Source organism: Corvus hawaiiensis, chromosome 8, assembly GCF_020740725.1.
Source record: "Corvus hawaiiensis isolate bCorHaw1 chromosome 8, bCorHaw1.pri.cur, whole genome shotgun sequence".
NCBI lineage: Eukaryota > Metazoa > Chordata > Aves > Passeriformes > Corvidae > Corvus > Corvus hawaiiensis.
In genome coordinates this window covers 7268928-7290550 of record NC_063220.1, presented here as the reverse complement: position 1 = coordinate 7290550, position 21623 = coordinate 7268928, and the positions used below count along the sequence as shown (strand labels likewise).

Below are 21623 nucleotides of genomic sequence, written 5' to 3'. Positions count from 1 at the left end.
AGCTTGGGGCCAAATGCAGATGTCCAGAGCTCTAGATGATTAGCTTTGTTCTGAGCCACTGGGCTGTAGATGAGCTTGCCAGAGCCCTGCTTTTATGAAAATACATATTCAAGATTTGCTTCTGCCTTTCCATTTCCAAGGCAAATCTATAGTTATTCCCTTTTCTCTCACCCGATTCTTTCAAACAAGTTTAACTCTCTAGCATTAACAGGATATAAAGCATTCTGAATAATGAACTTCACCCTCTTCCCTTTAATTCTGCCCATTACTTGTAAAGAAAATCTGGCTGTACCTAAGGACTCTCCTCTGCCCTAGATTACTTTCACCATCTGCTCTAAAGTTCCCCTTTCCTTCAAATACTATATTCCATAAATCTCCAGCTCACAAAACCAATAGTTAATATTATCTTTGCTTGCTTTCAGTGATTTAATTAGCAGCCAGCATGTATTATGGAAAATCATAAATATTTATAACTTCCAAAACATTCCTTTAATTGCTGTTGTGTGATACTAGTAAGGATATACTAAGGCAAATTGGTCTTGTCTCTATTCAATTTAAAATTTGTTCACTTGACCAGAAAGAAAACACTGGAGTTAAACAATAGAAATATCGAGCAACTCTTTTATTCTTGGCTCTGCCACTCAGATACTGGAGGTAAGATTCTCCAGGGAGCTGAGTGGTCTTTGTCTATACATATCAGCAATTCCCTAGGGGATGGAATACACAAAGCTACTTCCACATGACCTCCATCCAACCTAAGAAATTCATTAACCATCGTCAATCTAAAATTGAAATGACAGCGAGAAAAATGTTGCTTTTACAGTTTTATACACTTATCCTTCTGTGAAAGCCTCAGTAACTTGTACATTGCTGTACTTGAAACACAGTTTCTGAGATTCCTTTGGAGAACATGATTCTCAGTGAGTGTTTTGATCCTCTTTTTCCCACCTATGTGAAGGCCACTGCTACCAAAATGCATTTATGTCCTTGATAATTCTCAGGCTGACATTTATAAAACCACTGGATACGTTCACTTGCACATTGTCAGAGGCAGCTGCAAAAGCCAGACTTTTCTTCCTGCCCACTAAAATCTGTTGTTCCTCTTAAGACATAGAAACAGGCCCAGAAAAATTGACCATTCCTAAAAGGAGCTATGCCTCAAAACCCTACTACATGGGTTAGAAATTATTTTTACTATTAATTCTGGCTTGTCATAGTGGCCTACATTAATTCAATCACACCACTGCCTATTCTCTCTGAAATACACTGACAGTGAAATTCAGTGGCACTGTTTCAACACTCACACACAAAGACTAACTCTATGGAAAGAACAGCAAAATATTTGAGCATATCCAGCAATCCTGGTCCCCTAAAAAATGTTTCAAAGGGGTCTGATCTCCACACAAAGGTGTCCATCAGATTCTGAAGATGTCTCGTCATAAATAGAGGCAGCAGTTTCAGTGGCTGCTTTGCATTTAACTTATGGGCCAGAATTTTGACACAAGGCACATGAGGGCAGATAACATTGCTTATCTCTTTTCCTTGGCTCCCCAAACTCATTCCTCCCCAGACTTATGTAATGAGCTGCATTGTTCAGAGGAGATACGTGTCCCATAACTGCTGCCAAATCTCCATCTTCCAGTCAATGAAGGTAGACTTGAGGGTTGAGAATTTCTTATTAGCTGGATCTCTTCTGTGTTATCAGAAATTACACACACATTGTCAACATAAGCAGCAATTAAGTATGAGATGCAGTGCCTTACTGGCCACTGCTTCCTCCACATTCCTTTGAGACTTCTTTCTTTATTTTCATATATGGCACTGCCTTGTACCACTCTACTAACAAGAACCAGACCCAGACTCAACCACTGCTGTAGGTGCCGTGTGCCACAAGGAGTGACAGACACTCCTGACTCGGTTTTTACAATGCCTTGCAGGCTGATTGCCTTGCATACCATTCAGCATGTGGAGAAACACTTTTTTGGTGTTATTTCTTCTGGTGAAATATCTTCTTTCAGGCAATGCACATATCTCAGGACCACAAATTGGCTCCTTATGTGAACCATAGATCCGGCCCAAGTTACTTCCTGCCCTCAGGCACTTGAACCACTCCTTAATTAAGGGTGACAGTCCTACAGAGTTGCCTGAGCAGGTGATTATGGCAGCAACCATCCTGCAGATAGCACTGTAGGAACTTGAGGCCTTGCTCAGGAACTGAAAGAACTGGGTTCTGACATGGCTGTGACTCACAATCTCCAGAGCACAAAAGAGTATCTGGGATTTACATGATGGACAAGACATGAAAAGATGAATGACATGATTATCATCATCCTATCCTTCTCCTGAAGCGATTTTGAATGAAAGTGCCTGTGGTTTCTCTGATCTGAGTGGATCACAATAATGTCAGTTTACACCAGTTATATTCAGAGCATGCCAGCTGATAAGAGAGCTTGGGACAGAGACACATAATGTGTAAATCCCCCATGGCCCAAGAGGACATAGATTAGTCAAAATGGTAGTGGGTAGAGAGAGCTTGTGCAACTTCACTAGTAAAAGCTATTAAATGCTCAGATATTTATTTTGTCCCTAAGTTGTAAGACTACTTTTGTTGTTCCCTCTTTTTAAAAGAAGCTAGTCTGCCCTTGATTAAAAAAAAAATAAATAAAATTATTAAGAGGTTTGATCATATGAAAATGTACAAGGGTTTGCTTTGACAAGGCATGTTCATCAGACAGCTAACAAAAAGACAGCTGGTGGGGGACACAGAGCAAGGAAGAAAAGCTCCTGCTCTGAGCTCCCCCGCAGTGGAGGGTCAGTCATTACCTGTAACACGAGCTCACAATAACCAGTTCACTCAGGAAAGCATTTCATGTTGGCTGGGATGAATGTTACATAAAACAACCCCTCTGAGTGGGCTCAAACGGCCTCGTCTTGCTTTCCTTCAAACTAACAAAACTTCAGGAAGGGAAAATGTTAATGAATTAGGTGCAAAGAGAGACAAGAAAAGGCAACATCTGTTATATGCAGCATTGAGGGGATCATTCTTACAAAGGTTCTCGCTCACCCACACCAAGCCTATAATTAGACGCCGTGTGGGCAGGTCTGCACCTACTGTTGTGGGACTGATTCCAAGTGAAAAAGGCCGGCAGCGACCAGGATTTGACAGGGAGCTGGCTGAACAGAGCCTGCAAGCAGAAACCCCTTCTGCATTCAGAGTGGTAAGTGCTGAAAAATTGGTGGGTTTTGGGGGCAAGTGTCTGCACAAACTGCAGATCAGGGTTGGGGGACTCCAAGGACTCCTTGACTTAAAAATATCCAGGCTGAATGGTATGGTCTGAGTGAACATGCAAAGAGCAAACAGCAGCACTCAGAGAGAGACCCTGGCAGCAGCTGCGAGGCTTAAAATTTTTCAATTCCAGGAAATCCTAGTAGGAGATTCTGGGCTGTGACAATGCAATGCAGCTTGGAAAACAGGGTGGATTTGGTGGGGCTAAGGTAATTTGGGACTGAATATATCCCTGTTTTTAAAGGAAGAACAAAATGACAGTATTTGCAGATGGTATTTGGGCTTCTTTCATTTTTCAGGGAAAATGCATTAAAACACAAAAACCAGCAGAAATTAAAAAGGAGGATAAAACAGGCTACATATTTAAGCATTATTAGGAGCACCAAAAATTTATAGGGGGAATGGAAAAGGGGAGGAATTATAGAACTGTTTCTTGGAAGAATGTGAAAAGTGAGACTTCTTTTGGTAGACTGCTGTGCACATGGAATGAACTAGTCATTGATGAAGGCTATTCTGCACTTCAGAAATGGCAAAAGGCCAACAGTGTTGGTCTTGGAGTTGACTAAGTTTAAAAGCAGCCTAATCATGGAGACAAACAGTGGAGATCACCCTGGGAAGACAGACAAGTGGCCAGGTGGTGGCTGCAAGTCAGCTGAAGGCTCCCTGGTTACTCAGAATTGGCACAGACACTTCCCAAAACTGAATCACGTTTGTTGTCGGTTTGTTTTGGTTTTTTTATGATGCTTGTAGTCAGATTAAATTATCGTAATTGTGTCTGTAAACTTGAATGTATGAATACCAGTGTAAGGTCAAGGTGAGAACCCTATTATTTAGGAAATCTGAGCAAATACTGCAAAGTAGGAAGGCCGACTTGTTATTAAATATGTTTTCTTCACTATTATCCTACAATTTCTTTAGGTTGTTCACCAGTTCTAAGCAACTGACCTAAACACCTTAAAAGCCTAAATCTTACAGCACCCTCCAACATACCTACTAACCTTTTATTGGAGCTCTTCCCACATTAAATGCCTCAAGAAAATAATTTGCATCACTACTCTGAGTCATTCAGGTCAATGTCCTAGTCCACTGTTTCAGTTTAAGAGGTCAGTTGGCACTCAGAAAAATCTACTACCCAGGCCAGACGTGTGTGAGCCCTGCCTTACCGTGGTTATTACTTTGTAGTGGGTGGTTTGGAGGAAGAAAATTGGCAAACAGTTCTGCACGTCTTTGCTCTGCTACAAAATTGATTTCTCTAATACTAAATTTGTGGGTTCCAGAGCTATTCAATTAAGGCCAGTTTCCTCCTGCAGATCTTCACTGTACCTAAAAGCTGGCGAGCAAGCAGGAAAGGAGGCTGACCAATGCCAAGATGGCTTTTTACTTGTTATTGCTCGTTTGCATCGAAGCAGTGCCAAAGAACCTTCATCCAGAATCAGGACCCTGCATTGGGCTGTTCATGGGGAGGAGATGGAGATGAAATTAAGTCTTTAACAATTATGCCAATTACCTGAGTTATCACACCATATCACCAGCATTTTCCTCAGTACTCTGCACATCAGTTTTCAGTATTTGATAGTCTGAACATACAGTGTGCCTGAGCCACTGATTGTGGGCTTTGCCTAGGAAGAATGGTATTCTTTGTATGCTTGTATAGAGTAGGTGGAACAACAAAATTACACTCAAATAAACAAAAATATATATATATTGTACTTTCAGGCATTTGTATCTGGGTAAATACGTACATGATCCCCGTTATGATGCCTAAAGGTACTATTGTAATTTTTTTTCACTTACTGTCTTTTACCATTCTCAGTAATGTTCAATACTTGGGTGTACAATTAGTTCTCTAAATCCTTCGTGCTCAAAGCCATGCAAGAATTTGATGGGAGAACAAGAAATTTAACCTACAACTCCTGTATCCAAAGCTTATATGCTGAACTCTGGGTGGGTTCTCCTCCTTTGTATTGATTTACACTTTTAACTGAGCACTGAGCCAAACCACTGAAAAATAAGAAAGACTTAAATTAAACAGTGGAAAGACAGAACTGAAAAAATATTCTCTGCTTAAAGACAGTGCCAGTGCAGGAAATATAGGAAGTATGGTTGGAGTGGTAAGGAAAGAAAAGAATTGAAAAAAAAATTCACACATCAAAAAGACCTGAAAGAAGGTAGAGAACTTAAACTTCAGTATTGAAGGGAACAAAGCAGACCTGAAAATTGTAAAGTAGTATTCTCCCAACTGCATCTGTGGAATCAAAGAATAACAAGTTCCTTGGCACTTCAAAAGTCACTACTAATACACTAGCAAGACTTTGAAGGTCTTTTCAGTTACAGCTCCCTCAAATGTCCACTTCAGTTCTGCAAACATGATATGCAGTGTGACAGCATTTAATTCCCCAAACACCAAAAAATAATCCTACATTCAAAACCTGCACATTTTTTACTATACCTTAGTCTACATTCAGTACTTTCTCAGTCTGAGCTCACGTCCAGCAATACCAGTGTTGAAAGCTGGCATTCAGTGTAATGCCAGCAACTGCTTCCTCTAAAACCTTCATCAGGGATGATCCAGCATGAGCAGTGAGTAAAAAAACCCCTAAAGATAAAAAGCTAAAAGACATAATCACACCTTGATCATGGTAAGATATGATACATGATATGCTGTATGATATAATATAAGATATATGATAAGATACATGAGATTGATATGATATGATATGATTGATATGATTGATATGATATAATGGTGCGCAGTAGCAAGAACTGTATTTGTAAATCCAGGAGCTGCCTTCTTGTTCTTCCAACTGTAGGCTGAAATGCAGTAATGACTCAAAAAATGACTCAATTTTTAATCTACTTAATCCATGCATTTAATTTTAATCTACTTAACTGTTGTAGTATTGCATGTATATAATTTTACTTTCTTAATCAAAATATCAAGTGGCAGAGAAGATCTTCCTAAAATTCAAGTATCAGGTGACTTAAAATGTTGACCTTATAAGACTGTCAAGTTTGCAATGTCATGTAACTGAATTCAATTACACAACTTAATCTTTTAACAATTTTTCACAATTTTTCTTTCATGACCGGTTATCCTGTGGAGAGTTTCATTATTCTGCCTCAGGCTGACATTAGACTGAAATTCCACAGGTCTGAAATTCATCAGGTCATTCATCCTAGTTTTTTACCTAATCTCATATTAATTTTCTTCTAATTAGGTACCTGGAATTTTCTTAAGAATCAGTAACTTAAAAAAAAATTGCCAAAATTGTTTTTTGAAGCATCTCAGCTATGAATTACTGAAATTCAATTATTATAGAATATGTGGTTCTAGCAACTGCTGTAAAGTAGATCTAAAGTCCTTGTCTGAACAAAGTATCACCATGCATGCTTCTTTTTTTTCTGCTGTGAATTTCACCTGGTTTTGGTAAAGAAAGACAAAAAACATTGCATATTTTTAAATTCTTCCATGCATGAAATATTTTTTCTTAATTCTCATCTTAATTCTAATGGCCATAAATTGTAATGTTGGCATTATCATCTTCCTTATGAAATCTCTTCTAGCCATTAATTCCTGGTTACAAATATTGCCCTTTTTTGCCCCCTTGTTTTCTTCCAGTTTCTTCCACTTCACCAAGTAGTTGTTTTTAATTTCTTTTCTATTATTTGTTTTCAGCATAAAGCTATCCAATTTTCATTGAAGGAAACAGTGGCCGTTTTTGTACCCTGGTACTGCTCACCAGAGAAAGAGGTAACAAGGGTTAAAAGAGAATGGTGAGTAAAATTCTTAGCAATTCGATACATAACAAATGTTGTTTAAAATGTTAAAAAATATCTATTTATGGCAGTGAAATTACTGGGTTAAAATGCTGATAATGAGAACTCCTGAGATCTGGCCTTGCTTCTCATTAGAGTCTGTGTGCCTGCTTGTGTGCATGTCCTAGGGAAGGTGTGTGGGTACATGTGTGGGACTTGAAAATACACTGCAGACAGTCATTATGCAGACTTTCTCATATCTCACCAGCCATGCACTATGGCCCATGAGTCACTGATTGAGCAATGGTGTCCTGAAGGTGACTTGATGTCCTGTTGTGAGGGACAACCACTGCTCCAGTCGAGCTTTTATACATTAGGGTGGCAGTCTATGAATATTTGCAATTTTTTTTTCTGAGCTGAACATCAATTTAAGAATATTTAGAGCTGGTTTTGCATGTCTTCTGCCCATTGAGAGGTTACCTGAGCTCAGAATTCAACAGCCTCTTTCCAGAAGCACTGGTTAGGCTGAGATCACATTCAAAAACAAGTCCTTCCAGTTCCTCTTGTTCAGCTCTACGCCTCCTAAATGCCCAGTGGAAGAATTTTCAAATTGCATGCTGCCTGAACTCTTTTTACATAGTTTTTTAACCTCTTTGCAATCTTTTTGTCATTAACATAGACCGACACAGAAAGGCTTCCCACTAAAAAATTATCTTGTAACCAAACTGCAACTCTCTTAATTACAGAATGTATCAACATTCCACAAATAATAAAATTTCTGCTGCTTCTTTTTTTCTTCCCTGGCCACATGTTCATTTCTATTTTCTGCCATCAAAGGAAGATCCTTCAAAGAAAATTACTGACCACATTTATTTGGCAACAGCCTCCCACATTGCCTTAAATCATTACTTGCCTTTCAGGTTTTAGGTCTGAAAAGAAATTCTACTATCCTCCCTGCTGTAGTGTTCCTGACATGGACTGTACATCTCCTAAGTATGAGGGCTGTCCATTAAATATTAAGAAATCCCATGGAGCTCTCCAATTCATTTGATGAGCCGTATCAGCTGTGATTTTCCTTCACTGTCATCAGGTTCTCATCATGATGATGGGCACCTTGACAGACATTCCAGCTGAATGGAGCTGCTCCTTTTGGCTAACAGTTGGGACTTCTTTGTTCTTGTCCTTCACCAGCTGCTTAGAATAACTCCTGATCCCTTTCTTTCCTATTTTACTGCCAGAATTCCTCTCTGCTTTCCACTCTCCTTGAGCAGATAGTTTTCCTCTCTGTTAACAACATCAGTGGATAAATTAGGCTTAGGATCAGAACTGTATTTCTAAGGAAATTTCATGATTCCTCTCAGCTCTGCACTTTGCAGCTCCTGCTCACTGCTGAGATATTCATGCTCACTCCTCTGCCCAAACACACAAACAAAACAAGCTATTACCAAACAGGGACTTCAGAGTTTATTAGAGAGTACTCTGACCTATCCAGTTTGGCTTTGTTAGGAAACCATGTCATTACAGCCAAGTAATCCCACTTCCATCAAAAACAGGCACAGAGGTGGATCATTCTTCCTGTCTGACGTGTGTCACACAAGCTTCAAGGACAAATTCTGTAAAATTCCCAATTGTTTCTTCTTTGTTTCTGAAAGCATTTTGTAGTGTCAAGGGCCTTTGGAGTGTTGTGTTTCTGGCTTTCTCACATCTGTAAAAATATCCCTTAGAGAGTGTTATACACACAGTGAGATTATAACTACTGAATTTACCTTTTTTTCTTAATATTTCTAATGAGCTATCCCAGTGGCCAGGGGTAACAACTCAAATTTTTGGTTTAAAAGAAAAGCAGTATGTTAGAAATGGGAGGTGAGTGCCACAGGAATCACCTAAAAGAAGAGGAAACTGAGAACAGCGAATGTGGCAAAAGAGAGGGGAGGGGGTGAAATTAATGGAATTCCTGCCATGGAAAAGACAAGTAAGGTAAGCGTAGAGGAAAGGAATCTGATCAAAGTTTTCCTTGCAGTGAGAGGCCCTAAGCTGCCAAGAGTGCAGACTTCAACTAGTTACACATAACCACTGTGCTTGTTGTACCACACCTCTCACCTATCCCATCGCAGCTGGGAAAAAAATCAGACCCCATGATCTGATTGACTCCATCAGCAATCTGCATGAGGTGTTGCCTGTGCAAGAAATGCAATGAACAGCAGAACTGTGTGGTGGGGAAGGATCACTTCCCACATCTTACTGGTAACACTCCTCCTCAAGCAGCCCAGGATGCTGCTGGCTGTGGGGCACATTGCTGTTTTATGGTCATTTGGTGTCTGCCAGGACCCTTAGGCCTCTTTCTGCCTGATGGGTCCCCTCTGTGCACAGACCAATGTGTGAGGTTACTCCTCTTCAGGTGCAGGTCTTTGAATTTCTCTTCGTATTACACTCTTTTAAGAAGGACAAATCACTCAAAATAAAATGCTTAACCTGTGTATTCAATTTGCTTTAGGTGGTTGGAATGTGGATTGTTGCATTTTATCTCCTTGGCACAGTAGCAGGTGAGAAATTGTATCTTTAAAAACTACCAGTAGAAAGTGAATTCAGATGAAATGGTACACAGGAGATGATGACTGTTATTTTCCTTTACATTGACATTGTAGAATGATTTGTGGGTCATTGTAGGGCAATGTCTATTACTGTGTATGGAACTAATGCTAAAAGGCTCTACTGTGTTTAAAATTTATTATTAAGAGCACAAGAGACGTAACCCTGTGCTGAAAATCCACCGAGAAATTCAGAGTCACGTGTCCTACTTCTATCAAGGCAATGCAAGATCTGTCTTTATATTACTGCTCTATACAAAGAATTGACCAGCGACAGGGTGCTCAGCACAACAGTGCTGAAACATAAAAGCTGAGTGTGAGCACGAGACCCATCTGCTCTAGAATAACTACTAGATTGAAGAAAATGCTCGTATCATTCGTTGTGCAAGGTTACCTTCATTCGTGTGACATAGCCACGATGCTTTGGAGCAGAAAGCATGCAGGAGCAATCCTAACAAGCATTTCTTGCAAGGCTTTTTTTTAAAAAGAAATTGAACTAATCCTTTTCAAGCCTAGAAAGTGGTGTCAAAACAGTGTTGTGGTCCTTTCTTGGTTTATCCTCAAATTATTTAGCTCCCCTTGCCTTCCCACTTCAGGCAATACGCATAAAGGATACGAAAATGTCCTTAGAACAATTAATTTCAAATTCAGTCATAAAATTAAATCCTTTTTTTTTTTTTTGCTCTTCAGACTGTTGTAGTCTCAAATGCATCATCAAGCATAAGAGAATCATACATATAAACTAACTGTTTCTCCTGCTCTAGGTAAAGAAGTTTGCTACCCCAGGCTTGGCTGTTTTACAGATGACCCACCCTGGTCTGGGGTACCAGGGAGGCTTCTGACAGGTTTGCCTGATTCTCCAGAAGAGATGAACATCAGCTTCTCTCTCTACACCAGGGAAACAGGAAACAACTCACAGGTGACATTTGTTTTTAACATCAAAAGCTGACTGAATCCAAAAATGTTTGTGAGCTTGTTACAAAGTCTGTGTCAGTCACCATAAATAGGCAAAAAGTCAGAATCAGAAGTTTGAAGGTATGGTAATGAATGTACTTTGGAGTAAAGCACAAAAAAATTGTTCTGAATGAACTGTAGGGCACAAAAACTTTACTGGTATTTTCCTGAATGACGATATAGGTTATGGCACCTTTTGCATGTATTTAAGTCTCTGAAGAAGGTTGAATCACATAGGATACACTCAGCAGCAGGTTGCTCAGCACTTCCGTTGTTGATAAAATAAATCAAAATACAGCTTGAACTACTTTCCATTAAATTGAAGCATATCTATGATCTAGGACACAGCCCTTCCACACCCAAACTCCCTGAGCTCACATCACCGCCCCTGTATTTGTTTGAGAACAATACAGACAGATAACATTCTCAATGAAAAATAGATAAAGAGTAGCTTGCAGCAATGTGTGAAGATCAGCTTCACCCCTACTGCATGCAGTCCTTGCATGAAGTCCTTCCAGCCTTTCTGGAGTGGCTAATGAGAAAAACAGGCTGCAGCTTAGAAGCAGAGCAGCACATTGAAGCCAAAGGTCAGGTCAGTAAAAGGACAAGCTGGAGAGGGAATTGTGGTGCTGGTGGGCTGCTCCCTGGAGAAAATCATCATCTCAGGCTAAGAGACACACTGTGACAATGTGGCACTTTTAGGTTGCTTCATAGTCTGCAAAAGGGGGTTCTTCAAGCAATAAGCAGAATAGAAGGGAGCAGCAAAACCACACAGCCACAACTTCAGAAGTAACAGTGGAACTGAGAAAGAAGAGATAGAGGAGTCCCCAAGTCCCAAAAAACCACAGACTTTGTCCTTTCAGAGTAGAGTCCCTTTAGTCCTAAGGGTATGACCTAGCTGACTTTTTTAAATGTTTGAAAGTATGAATAGATAAAACCTTTTCTTTTTTTTAACATATAGGTGATCTCGGCGATAAACTCCTCGACCATCCAAAAGTCACGTTTTTCCTCACATAGGGAAACCTCCTTCATCATTCATGGATTTGGCAGCACTGGAAAAACAGGCTGGGTGGTAGAAATGTGCTTGGTATGAGAGAGTATCCTCTGGTTCCCAACAGCTCTGTCAGTGTCCTTTAGGTGTTAATATTCACCATCCATTTTATAGTTCATTAGGTAGTAGAACATGCAAACCAAGAATTAAATTTTACAAAAGTCAAAATGTTTCCCCTCAGGAAGATGCAGCATAGTCAAGGCTCCTTGGTCATCTCTGACATCGTTTTTCTCTAGAGTTTCCATTCCCAAACCCTGCAGATCAATAAAAGCAATAACAGAACAGAGCTGTCCCCAGCCTCTACACTCATGTCTGGATATGGGATTAGACACCAATTCACTGCTGCTCCCATTACCAGCAACTGAACCTTCCTTCAGTCCAAAGGCCCTCCTGACTTGTAAAGCTCAAGTTTCAGTCTATAAATACTACTCTGGTTCACCACTATTCTGTTCTTAGAGACAAATAAAAAACAACCAACTAAACAACCACAAAACCCAAACAAACCAACACAAGAACACCACCAAACTTTTTTGGGTTTTGTTTGATACAAAGTTCAGTGAAAAAAGAAAATTCAGATATGAAATGCAGAAGATCCCACAAAACCAGCAGAGTGTACCTTGGCTCTGGCAGACAAGCAAGATCTGCTCTACTTGCTGCTGCTTCTGTGTTGGCAGGGAAAAGGCCAAGCTGGGAAAAGACTTCACTGGATACTAACTCACAAATCTGCAGCACTGCTTTTGTTCACAAATTCATGAAAACTTTAAATCTGAAATCGTAATTTTTTTTTTTTTTCAATTGAAAAGAAACAGCAATTCTTTCTGGCTCTCTACACTACAAATTTGTGGTCCCCAGAGGAGAGGAGAGAGTCCAGAATGCACTATTGTTTCACTTCTGTTTTCCTTGTCATTCACCTTTAGCTGTTTTTTGTGGACTAATTTTGTTACCACTCCTTGTTCTATCGGAAACCTTAAGTGACCCTTAGTCACAGAAAGCTGTAACTGCAGACTAACACATGATTCTTCCACTGGAAAAATCACTGATCTCTACAAGACTGTGCCCAGTACCAAAGTGACCAATGCTTCCTTTGCTGAAATAGAACCTTTCTGCTCTCCTCCAAATTTTTTAAGTCTGACATAACTTTCACAGTTTTAAACCTAGTTGGTAAATAAGTGTACTTCTTACAATTCAGTTAAACTACCAACATCCCTCAAAGAAAGCACACACTGCACATAATCTCTACTGTGCAGTTGTATGTCCTTTCCAAGTTATTTTAAATATGTAAAGAAATGGTGTATAAAGTCAAATATTTTTATTACAGTTTTCATAATTGGTATTTTTTTGAGGATTGGCTTCTTATATTCTGTCTTGTAGGAAGATGCATGTTTCAGTGTGGTACAGGCTACAGTGAAGAGTCCCATTTAGTAAAGAATGAGAAACTTCATTATTATGTTACCTTTTAATCCTTATTCTGATTTGAGTCTCTGGTTGTTATTTTGTTTCTTTAAATACTTTGCTTTGTGCGTTCCCACATCAGCTGTTACTGGAAGTGGAAAACATCAACTGCATTGCTGTGGATTGGAAAGAGGGAGCAAAGGGCACCTACGTCAGTGCAGTGAACAACATCCGTGTGCTGGGGGCTGAGGTTGCTTATTTCATAACAACTCTACAGGTAAAAAACCCTGCTTTACCACCTGCAATCCCTCAGTGGACGCAGTGGGGTTGTGACGCTGCTGCTTTGGGTTTGAACCTTGCCCAGTAGGGTCAGGCAGGGCTGTACAGTTGAGATCCAGCTAATTATACTAATTATCAGCCCTGTGCGGCCTTCTCACAGCCGCAAACGACACAAATGAGGCTAAGAAGATTAATTAGAGACCAGTAGGTGGCAACATTTCCATATGATGTTACAGGCAAGCCAGCATTCCATAGAAAAGAGGCGAGTTCAGCGCTTACAGGGGTTTCCCAGCATTATACACACGTGCCAGAAGTGCATTAATATCTCAGCTTAGCGCAGCTGCCTTAATTGGTAATCCCAGGTTTGCTGTCTACAGGCACAATAAACTGTCCAGTTGCCTTCTGGTTGTGAGCCTCATGTTCCCAAAGGCAGGTGCTCACATTTACACACAGAGTGCAGCTCTGCTCATTTGCAAAGTCATCATCAGCATCTCCCACCGATTTCAGAAAGACTCTCGATTTCTTGGAGCAGCTGAAAACCAGAATGTTGCCTGGCACTGGACTTGATCTTGGTTGGAGTTGCTGATCTTAAAGTGCAGCAAGAGGTATTTCAGAGCCCACGAGGCAAAGTGCCAACCTTGCCAGCGCCTGAGAATCAAAGAACACTTTCCCAGATTCTGCTGGGGTAAAATCTACTGTTCCTTCCTAGAAAAATCATACCTAGACTCACATATTTGGCTTCTGGATCTTTCTCCTGTATGTGTAAATATCAGGTCATTGGGAAATGGGTTCAGTTTCTCATTTACTATCTCTGTTACTGCATCATTTGCAGTCTAGGGCACCGTTTCTTCCCTTACAAAAATGCATAAATGATGCTTAGACTTCCTTTTCTTTTCCCTAATTTGCAAACTTCTGGAGTTTGACTGTAGGAAAGGTTAAGCTGCATTGTAAATGGAAACACTGCAGTAAAATATTTTCAGAGGAATCTGCCATCTAACAGTAAAGGCAGACAGGCCCGTTCTCCAGATCTGCTTTAATTTTGGTATGCACATTACAAAACCTAATGTAAAAACTCAAGCAATTAGCAGCCTTGTTGGTTGTGGTTCCTACAAAACCCAATGAAATGTGTCTCCTTTATCTCCCTTTCCACCTTCAGTGCAAGTGTAATATCTCAGCAGTGCTGGTCTTGTACAGGTGAGACCTGGCAAAGAGGAGAATGGATGCCACCCCACCTGGGCTTGGCAGTGAAAATCTTATTCGTTATATGATCACATATTCTAAATAGACATGGAGAACAGATATGTGACAAAAAAAAGGGCTGCAAAGTAGAATAAATAAAGAAAAAATAAGATCATTTTTATGGAAGATGGCATTAGACATTGATCCAAATGGGAAAGATGGTTTACATTTTGTTCACCCAGGATAATGGAATACAGCAAGCATATGCTGCAACCCTACAACAGTGAATCCTTCATCACTATGCATGTAAAATTCCAGATGGGATCATTTTTCTGTCAATTCTTAGTGTAATTTAAACAGCAATTAACTCAAGGAACTCACACACCCTGTTTGCTATGCAGAAAGTGAGTCTAAGATGTTCCCAGAGGCCCATAATGTCAGACCTTCTCTTTCCTTGTTATTCAAAGCCTGTGTTCTTATCTCCTACCACCACCACTTTAATGATCAGAAAATGTTCGGGTACTCCCCTTATGAAATCCATTTAATTGGCCACAGTCTGGGAGCACACACTGCGGGAGAGGCGGGAAGAAGGATCCGAGGCATCAGACGGATAACAGGTAGGCTGCTCACCCAGATGCAGAGCTAACAGCATGTGTTTAAAGGAAAAAACCTTGCAACACGCTTGGCTGTAGATTGGAATTAAATTATTGGCAGTGGTGGAGATACCTGTCATGAGAGCAGGCAAAATTTATGGTTCTCATAGGGTAATTTCTACGTCTTCTTCCTCTACTTAAGAGCTCTTTAGTGAAAGGACAAGCATAGCTAACATGTTTGTAACATCACCATCATTCACTGGGTTACAGCAAGCCCCACACAAAGACAAGGCAACAAGAACCCTTAGTTTTCCCTATTTGTAAATCTTTGCAGGCCAGTAATAAGCTCAGAGATCATGAAATGCCTCCTTCAAAGTAATTATATGCCATTATAAAATCTATTGAAAAAATATTCTACTTATGTTGGAATAAGTCTTCAGAAAGGTTCACAAAACCATACCATTGAATATTTTTTACAGTTTGGCTTGGAATTCACATCATTATTGGGCTTGCCTTTCACAAAACTAAACATCTGATGTCGTAAGTTGGCAAAACACATATTAACAAATGCAGTATTTCTCTCCTCCCTCAACCAATAAATGCGGGGGTTTTTTTAGGTTTAGACCCTGCTGGGCCCTATTTTGAAGGTACTCCTCCTGAGGTGAGACTGGATCCTTCAGATGCAAACTTTGTGGATGTTATTCACAGCAATGCTGCTCACTTTCCTGTGGCAGGTAAGTGCTCCTGTGCCAGTAGGTACCTGCAGGGATGGGCATGGCACCAAGGCACTGACAGCTCCCCATGGATGTTTTAGGGTTTGGAATATATAACACCACTGGGCACCTGGACTTTTACCCAAACGGAGGAACTGTGATGCCTGGATGCACTGATTTAATTCCAGAGATGAAACAAAGTGATTTTGAAGCCATCATTGCAGGTAAACATACAATTCCAACATGCATTGTACTTTATTTTTGTTCAATTCTGAAACATGAACAGTGAAAATTGCCATCTGTTTGGGAGAAAATAGGAAAACAAAACTGCTTTTTGCCTGTTTACTCCTAAGTTAAAAAGGAAGTAAGAAACAATAAAGTCTGGAACAGAACAGTGGCCCACAGAGAATGCTCTGGGGAGAGCAGGTGTCACACATGCCTAAGCTTCCCTTCTGTAATTTGAAATTGGATGCAAATCCCAAAAAGGCAGGAAACAGGGCATCTGCAGGTCCAACAACCCCAGCAGGAGACTTTCCAGGCTGAGATAGGCCAAATCAGCAGCATGACAGCACCACCTCTGGTTTCTTGCAGATGCTGCGAAGAGCATCCAACACTTCTAAGGCATGAATTAGTTAAAAGCACTCAGGTGTTTCCAGGGACTGCACATGCCTCACCTCTGTACCTGAGACTTCTCTCTTAAGAGATTTTGGACAGTTTGGTGGGTTCTCCATGTGCTGTTAAGCCCTTAAAAACTGTAATGAATGTCATCTTGCTGTGACATCTCACACACACACACACACATATATATATATATGTATATATAACTGTCTTCTGTAAAAGGGACTATTGCATCATAGCAGACCAACGCATCTCACTTGAAATCTTGTGGTAATGGTACACCATTCTCCACATAATACACAAACAAAACAGCAACTTCTCCTGCAACTAGAAATCCAGACCAAAAAGAAATTATTACAAGCCCATGCTGCTGTTCTGTTCTGTGTCTCAGCTGTTTCGATGTTGAGACAAGTGCAACTCTTGTAGAGGATAACAGGAGGTTATTTCACCTAAGCTCACAAACTTTTTTCCAACAGACGCTACAGTGTTTGCAGGGTGCCACCACTCACGCAGCCACGAGTTTTATTTTGCAAGTATCCTTTATCCCACTGGATTCCTCGCATATCCCTGTGACTTGTACAAATCCTTCAATGAAGTAAGTATTTCAGCCCAGGAAAGGGCTAAGGTGTAAAGAAAATAGTCCAGGTCTCTGCAGCAGATAGCACTTGGATGCTGGCGGCTGAGGTCCCATGGTGTGGCTGGGCAGGAGAAAGCACAGCACACAGCAGTTCCAGTCAACTGTTCCGCTCTGGAAAAGGAATCCTGAAACATAAGTGATGTCACCAAAATAGTGGGGGAAAAAAATGAAAGCTCGTGGAATTCTCACCCCAAACCTTTATGCAAAGGGAATATAAGTTAGATAGATCTATCCTACTAATTCCTACATTTAGAGCCTCCAGAATCCTTGGCTGCTCTCTAATTCACATTGGGCACTGTGAATACATGCACTTTGGAATGATGCTCCTTTCAGTTTCCCCCATTTGTGAATGCAGGCAAGTTCCCTTCCACTAGGAGGGTAAAACGGGCCTATATTTTGCACTAGAATCTAACTGAAAAATACTTGAACTAGCAAGTTTCAGACTATTATCATGCACAGGTATCAAACCTACTCATTCTGCACCCTCTTGGGTGCAGGAGCCGTTATCTAAAACAAGTTTATCAGGTTTTGGTGTTAAGTTATGAAAACATACAGCACTGCCGCAGCTTTGCAAGATCAGAACAGAATCTTGAGCCTTAATTTCATCATGGCTAGCATGAAAAAAAAATATTCCTCATTAACTGATGCTCTTACTTTCCCTAGGGAGACTGTTTCCCATGTCCACTGGAGGGATGTCCAATGATGGGGCACTATGCTGACAGATTCCCAGAAAAATTGAAGAGGGAAAACCAAAAGTATTTTCTAAATACAGCAGCAGATGAACCTTTTGCTGGTAAGTGGAGAATAGCTAATGAAAATGCTACATTACTTATCAAAATTCATGCTCACCAATGGTAATTTGGATTTATTTTTGCTTTTATTTATGCAGCTTGGAGACAAAAAGTATTTATCAAACTGTCTGGTGTAAAGAAAACAAGGGGAGACATAAACCTGGTTTTCTATGACGCACTGGGGCACGCAAAAGAATATGAAATTGCCAAGTAAGTTAAATTAATATTTCCCTATAGCATTTAATGCTGCTAACATTAATCTACACATTTGCCACATATTTAAGCAGTGTGAACACTAATCCTGCATTGCAAATATTCTGCTTAGCATCAGATATGAAAGAAGTTACTACATAAGTAAGAGCCATGGGGGCAGATGGATGGTTGTAAAAAGGAAGTGGAAGACACTTCCATTTCCATGAGTTCTGTGTTTCTGAGCTCCAGGTGAGTGATCCCTGCAGCAATCCCTTCAAACTCAGCTCACATGGGCTCTGGGGACAGCCCCAGTCTCACTCTTGTCATCTCCCCATGGCCTCCTGCCTTGGGCACATTTAAAGTGTTCAGTGATGGCTTTCATCCTTTCCTTGTTCAGAGCCCTGCTCCAGTGACCTGTGCTCTTACAAAGAACAGCAAAAATGCAAATTTCTGTTGTAAAAAAGGGAAAAGCTGAAAATTTGTGGAGAATGTGATTTATTTCAGTGATCTCTGAGCTTTTAAACCTAATGTTTCCGTTTTCATTCTGTTCACAGTGGAGATCTCTCTCAGGACGAAGTTTACACAAAATATCTTGATGTTGAAATCAACCCCAAAAATACTACAAAAATTGAATTTCTCTGGAATAAAGCCATATTCTCTCTGCTCTGGGCAAGACTGGGAGCAGAATCAGTCAATATAATACATGGAGCAGATGGACATAGGTAAATATATCCCATTTAGAGGTCAAAAGGCAAGTGAAATACCCTGTGAGAAAAGATGGAAAAATGGTCTTAAATTAAACACATGGTTTGTAATTAACAATGTGAATCTCAAAAAGGACAAGTATTGCACTTTGGACAGAAAATCAGATGTTTGACTACACACCAGGGAATAACTGTCTGGAAAAGAATATGGCAGTGAATAATTTGAAATGTATAGCTTTTCCACAGCAAAACAATTACAAACTAAGATAAAGCCTATTAAACCTCAAATTTTACAGCTGGTCCCCAAAAGAAGGAAATTCACCTTGTTACTGTTAATATACAGATGCTAATAATCTTTGCAGCAGGCTTTTAGGAAGCCTTAAATGGGATTATGGGTTGGACTAACAGCCCTCAAGGCAACAGCTGACACCCTTTCATTTTTCATTGGGTGAAAAGAAATAAATCTTGATTCAAGCATTTTTTTCTTCCCAGGTCAACTTTTTGTGGCCGTGGAACTGTGGCATATGGAGTTCCTCAGTTACTTACACCTTGCTAGGGGTCACCAAGGTCTGTACAACCAGCTGAGTAAACCCTCAGTCTTGTGCATGGAAATCTTGGCAACAGTGCAATTAAAGCAAACTTAAAAAAAATAAAATTGTTGCTCCATTTGGTTTTTTCAGTTCTTTGCAAACACACTTGTCCGTATTTCTCGTGTTTGAGCCACGTTTATTGTGCTTGTAACTATGGAGCCACCAGAAATAACGTGTGCTAAAATCCATTTATGGCACTGCAGTCTCATCTGACCAGTTCCTCAAGGCAAGAATTGAGTCCCACCACACTGACAGATAGAAAATCTGGGATGTTATCTAACACTCTCGAGGCAACACATGTCCTCAGAACACCCCTGCAGCCAACAAGGGCCCCAAAAACCTCCTTTCTGCAGCCTGTGCTGCTGCTCAGAGCTTTCCAGCCCCACACAAGAGCACTGCCCTCAGAAGACACTCTGGGATGAGGCAGGAGAAGCACAAGACCAGGTTATTCCTGCGGCAGGTGAGCACAGCCCTTTGTACCTGCACCTGCTTGGAAAACGCAGATAAGGCAAACCTCAAGTGCTCCCCACTTTGGAAGGAACTAAACACTGAATCCCAGCTCCTGGCTACTGTTTAATTTCCAGCAAGAACCTTTGCAGTGATCACTGACAATCCTGGAGAGAAACTCTGAGTAACCAGGCTTTGCAAACCCTGGGGCTGACCATTTCACAGTGAAATAAACACTACTGCTCTGCAAAGCATGGCATGAGTGATCCTCCTGCAGCTGTAAGAGATCGAGGCAGCAGATGTTTTTCTAAGTATAAAATCCAAGGTCTGATCTAATGAATAGGAAGAAAGAGTTAATAATTTATTCACTCCCATTTTCCCAATGTTTGACAAATGATGTATGAGCACTTGGGCAGATAAATTTCTAAGAAATAGGGGTAGAAATACCATGGGAACACATTTATGGGTATAGACTTCTGAATGAATTTTTTTTTTAAGAAAAACCCCAACCCTGTTGTATCTTTGAATAAACACAAGCCTGTAAAAAATTAAAAGCATAATTAAACACAAGTCTGAGGTTCAGCCAGAGAGACCTGCAGTTCTGAGTCCTGCAAGTCTCCTGGGGACTTGACACGTGGCAAGGAAAATGTGAACAATGCTGGGAAGCTCCACAGTGTCCCAGGAGAGAGCCACAGCATCCTGCAACACCAGAAATCCAGTCCTCTCTGCCTGCTTCCTATTCCAGACTACACCTTCTTCAGGATTGCAGAAACATAGTTGTGCCTTAATTTATCACTTTTTTTAAAAATCAAAACCCATCCTTCTCCCAAAGCTCCCAACTGCGAGGCCCCAAGGAGCAGAGCAGCTCCTCCAGGCACAGAGCAGCCTGCATCATACTGAGGGACCTGCATCCCAGCCCTTCCAACAGAGAAACAAGCAGCTGAAATCCAACTAGCCATGGCCTAAGGAATTGTCCATTTATTCTGTCTGACCCATTTTATTACAGTTTTGAAAAAGAGCAGCAGACTAACTGATAAAATCCTAACTCAATTCTTTTCCACCAGCTCTTAAACTGAAGAGGGAAGACTGTTCCTTCCTCATTTTGAACAAGTGTTAAAGCTTGTCAGTGCACTGGGGCATGTACTGATTCCACTGACACAAACCTATTTACACACCAAAATCCCACTTCAGCTAAAGACAAGAGCGCTGAGCTCTAAATCCATATCTAAGGTGGTATCTTAATAAAAAACAAAATTTAGCTACTGTTTAAAGAAATAAACTCCATTAGCACAGATGATAGCAGTGGAACACCTGGTATCCATTTGGTCATTCCCAGAGGTGGAGATTAGGGAACATCAACTCTGCAAACATACAAGGCCATAAAGCAGAGCCAAGCTGACAAAGCTCTATAAGTGGAGTCATCTCAGGTCTCATTTCTTCCTGAGCTCACTTACAGCCTTCTCCTAAACAGGTCCAAGGGGTTCCCAGACCTAGTCCTGTGGCTTTGCACAGGCTGTTTTTCACCTTTTAGTTGATGTTTCTACTAGAATAATCTATGGAGTTTTGCAGTATTCCAGCCATATCCCAATGTCTGGAGGAATTTTGTATGGTATTTGTATACATTTCCAGTGTGTTTGCTCTCAGTTCATGACTCAAAGACTTTTCTCAAAGCTGGGGTTACATGGCTAGTATAGAAAGGATCCCAAGGGTTACACAACTGTCCTTCTATGTCTACTTATTTCAGCAAGGAAATTAAAGGGATACCAGGAAGTCGAACTCTTTCACTATGAAAAGAATATACCAAGTCCACTGAGAGTTTTCCAAAAGGGATAAGCCTTCAACAGACCCAGAAA

General features: G+C 40.6%; 1 protein-coding gene across 1 annotated transcript; it reads left to right on the top strand.

Annotated features, from left to right (window-relative positions):
• Positions 1–3068: 3068 nt before the first annotated feature.
• On the top strand, positions 3069–19399 carry LOC125329633 (pancreatic lipase-related protein 2-like). Its single transcript, XM_048311834.1, has 14 exons — positions 3069–3218; positions 6963–7060; positions 9537–9585; positions 10395–10549; positions 11546–11671; positions 13170–13304; positions 14994–15102; positions 15696–15812; positions 15893–16015; positions 16886–17004; positions 17710–17839; positions 17936–18047; positions 18584–18751; positions 19226–19399. Exons 2-14 carry the CDS (start codon positions 7058–7060, stop codon positions 19287–19289), a joined length of 1410 nt encoding a protein of 469 aa, XP_048167791.1. The 5' UTR covers positions 3069–3218; positions 6963–7057; the 3' UTR covers positions 19290–19399.
• The last annotated feature ends 2224 nt before the right edge of the window (positions 19400–21623 follow it).

Excerpts from the sequence above, each read along its gene's own strand:
- LOC125329633 (XM_048311834.1), top strand. Across the intron at positions 10,550-11,545 it reads AAACAGGAAACAACTCACAG|GTGATCTCGGCGATAAACTC; the intron begins GTGACATTTGTT and ends TTTAACATATAG. Across the intron at positions 15,103-15,695 it reads AGGCATCAGACGGATAACAG|GTTTAGACCCTGCTGGGCCC; the intron begins GTAGGCTGCTCA and ends GGGTTTTTTTAG.